This window comes from Penaeus monodon, chromosome 30 (genome assembly GCF_015228065.2).
Source record: "Penaeus monodon isolate SGIC_2016 chromosome 30, NSTDA_Pmon_1, whole genome shotgun sequence".
NCBI lineage: Eukaryota > Metazoa > Arthropoda > Malacostraca > Decapoda > Penaeidae > Penaeus > Penaeus monodon.
The window spans coordinates 19,992,131-19,992,362 of record NC_051415.1 but is presented as its reverse complement, the minus strand read 5'-3'; the positions used below and the strand labels follow the sequence as shown (position 1 = coordinate 19,992,362).

General features: G+C 57.3%; 1 protein-coding gene across 1 annotated transcript in view; it reads left to right on the top strand.

Annotated features, from left to right (window-relative positions):
* Window positions 1-232, top strand: part of LOC119592376 (villin-1-like) — a 108,943-nt gene that overhangs the window by 93,817 nt on the left and 14,894 nt on the right. Inside the window, exon 17 of the mRNA XM_037941198.1 lies at window positions 17-151. Coding sequence (XP_037797126.1) covers window positions 17-151 — 135 coding nt within the window. The remainder of the gene's footprint in view (window positions 1-16; window positions 152-232) is intronic.

Genomic DNA, 232 nt, shown 5'->3' with positions numbered 1-232 from the left:
CTTTCCTCCTTCTAAGGGTACGAGAAGGAGGAGTTCTGGCGCGCCCTTGGGGGCAAGGAGCCCTACGCGACGACCCCGAAGCTGAAGGAGGAACACCCAGCTCACCCTCCGCGCCTCTTCCAGTGCAGCAACGCCACGGGAGTCTTCAAGGGTGGGTATCTCTGTGTGTTTGTTGACGTGTCTGTGTGTTTGTTGACGTGTCTCTGTGTGGTTTGTTGACGTGTCTGTTTGC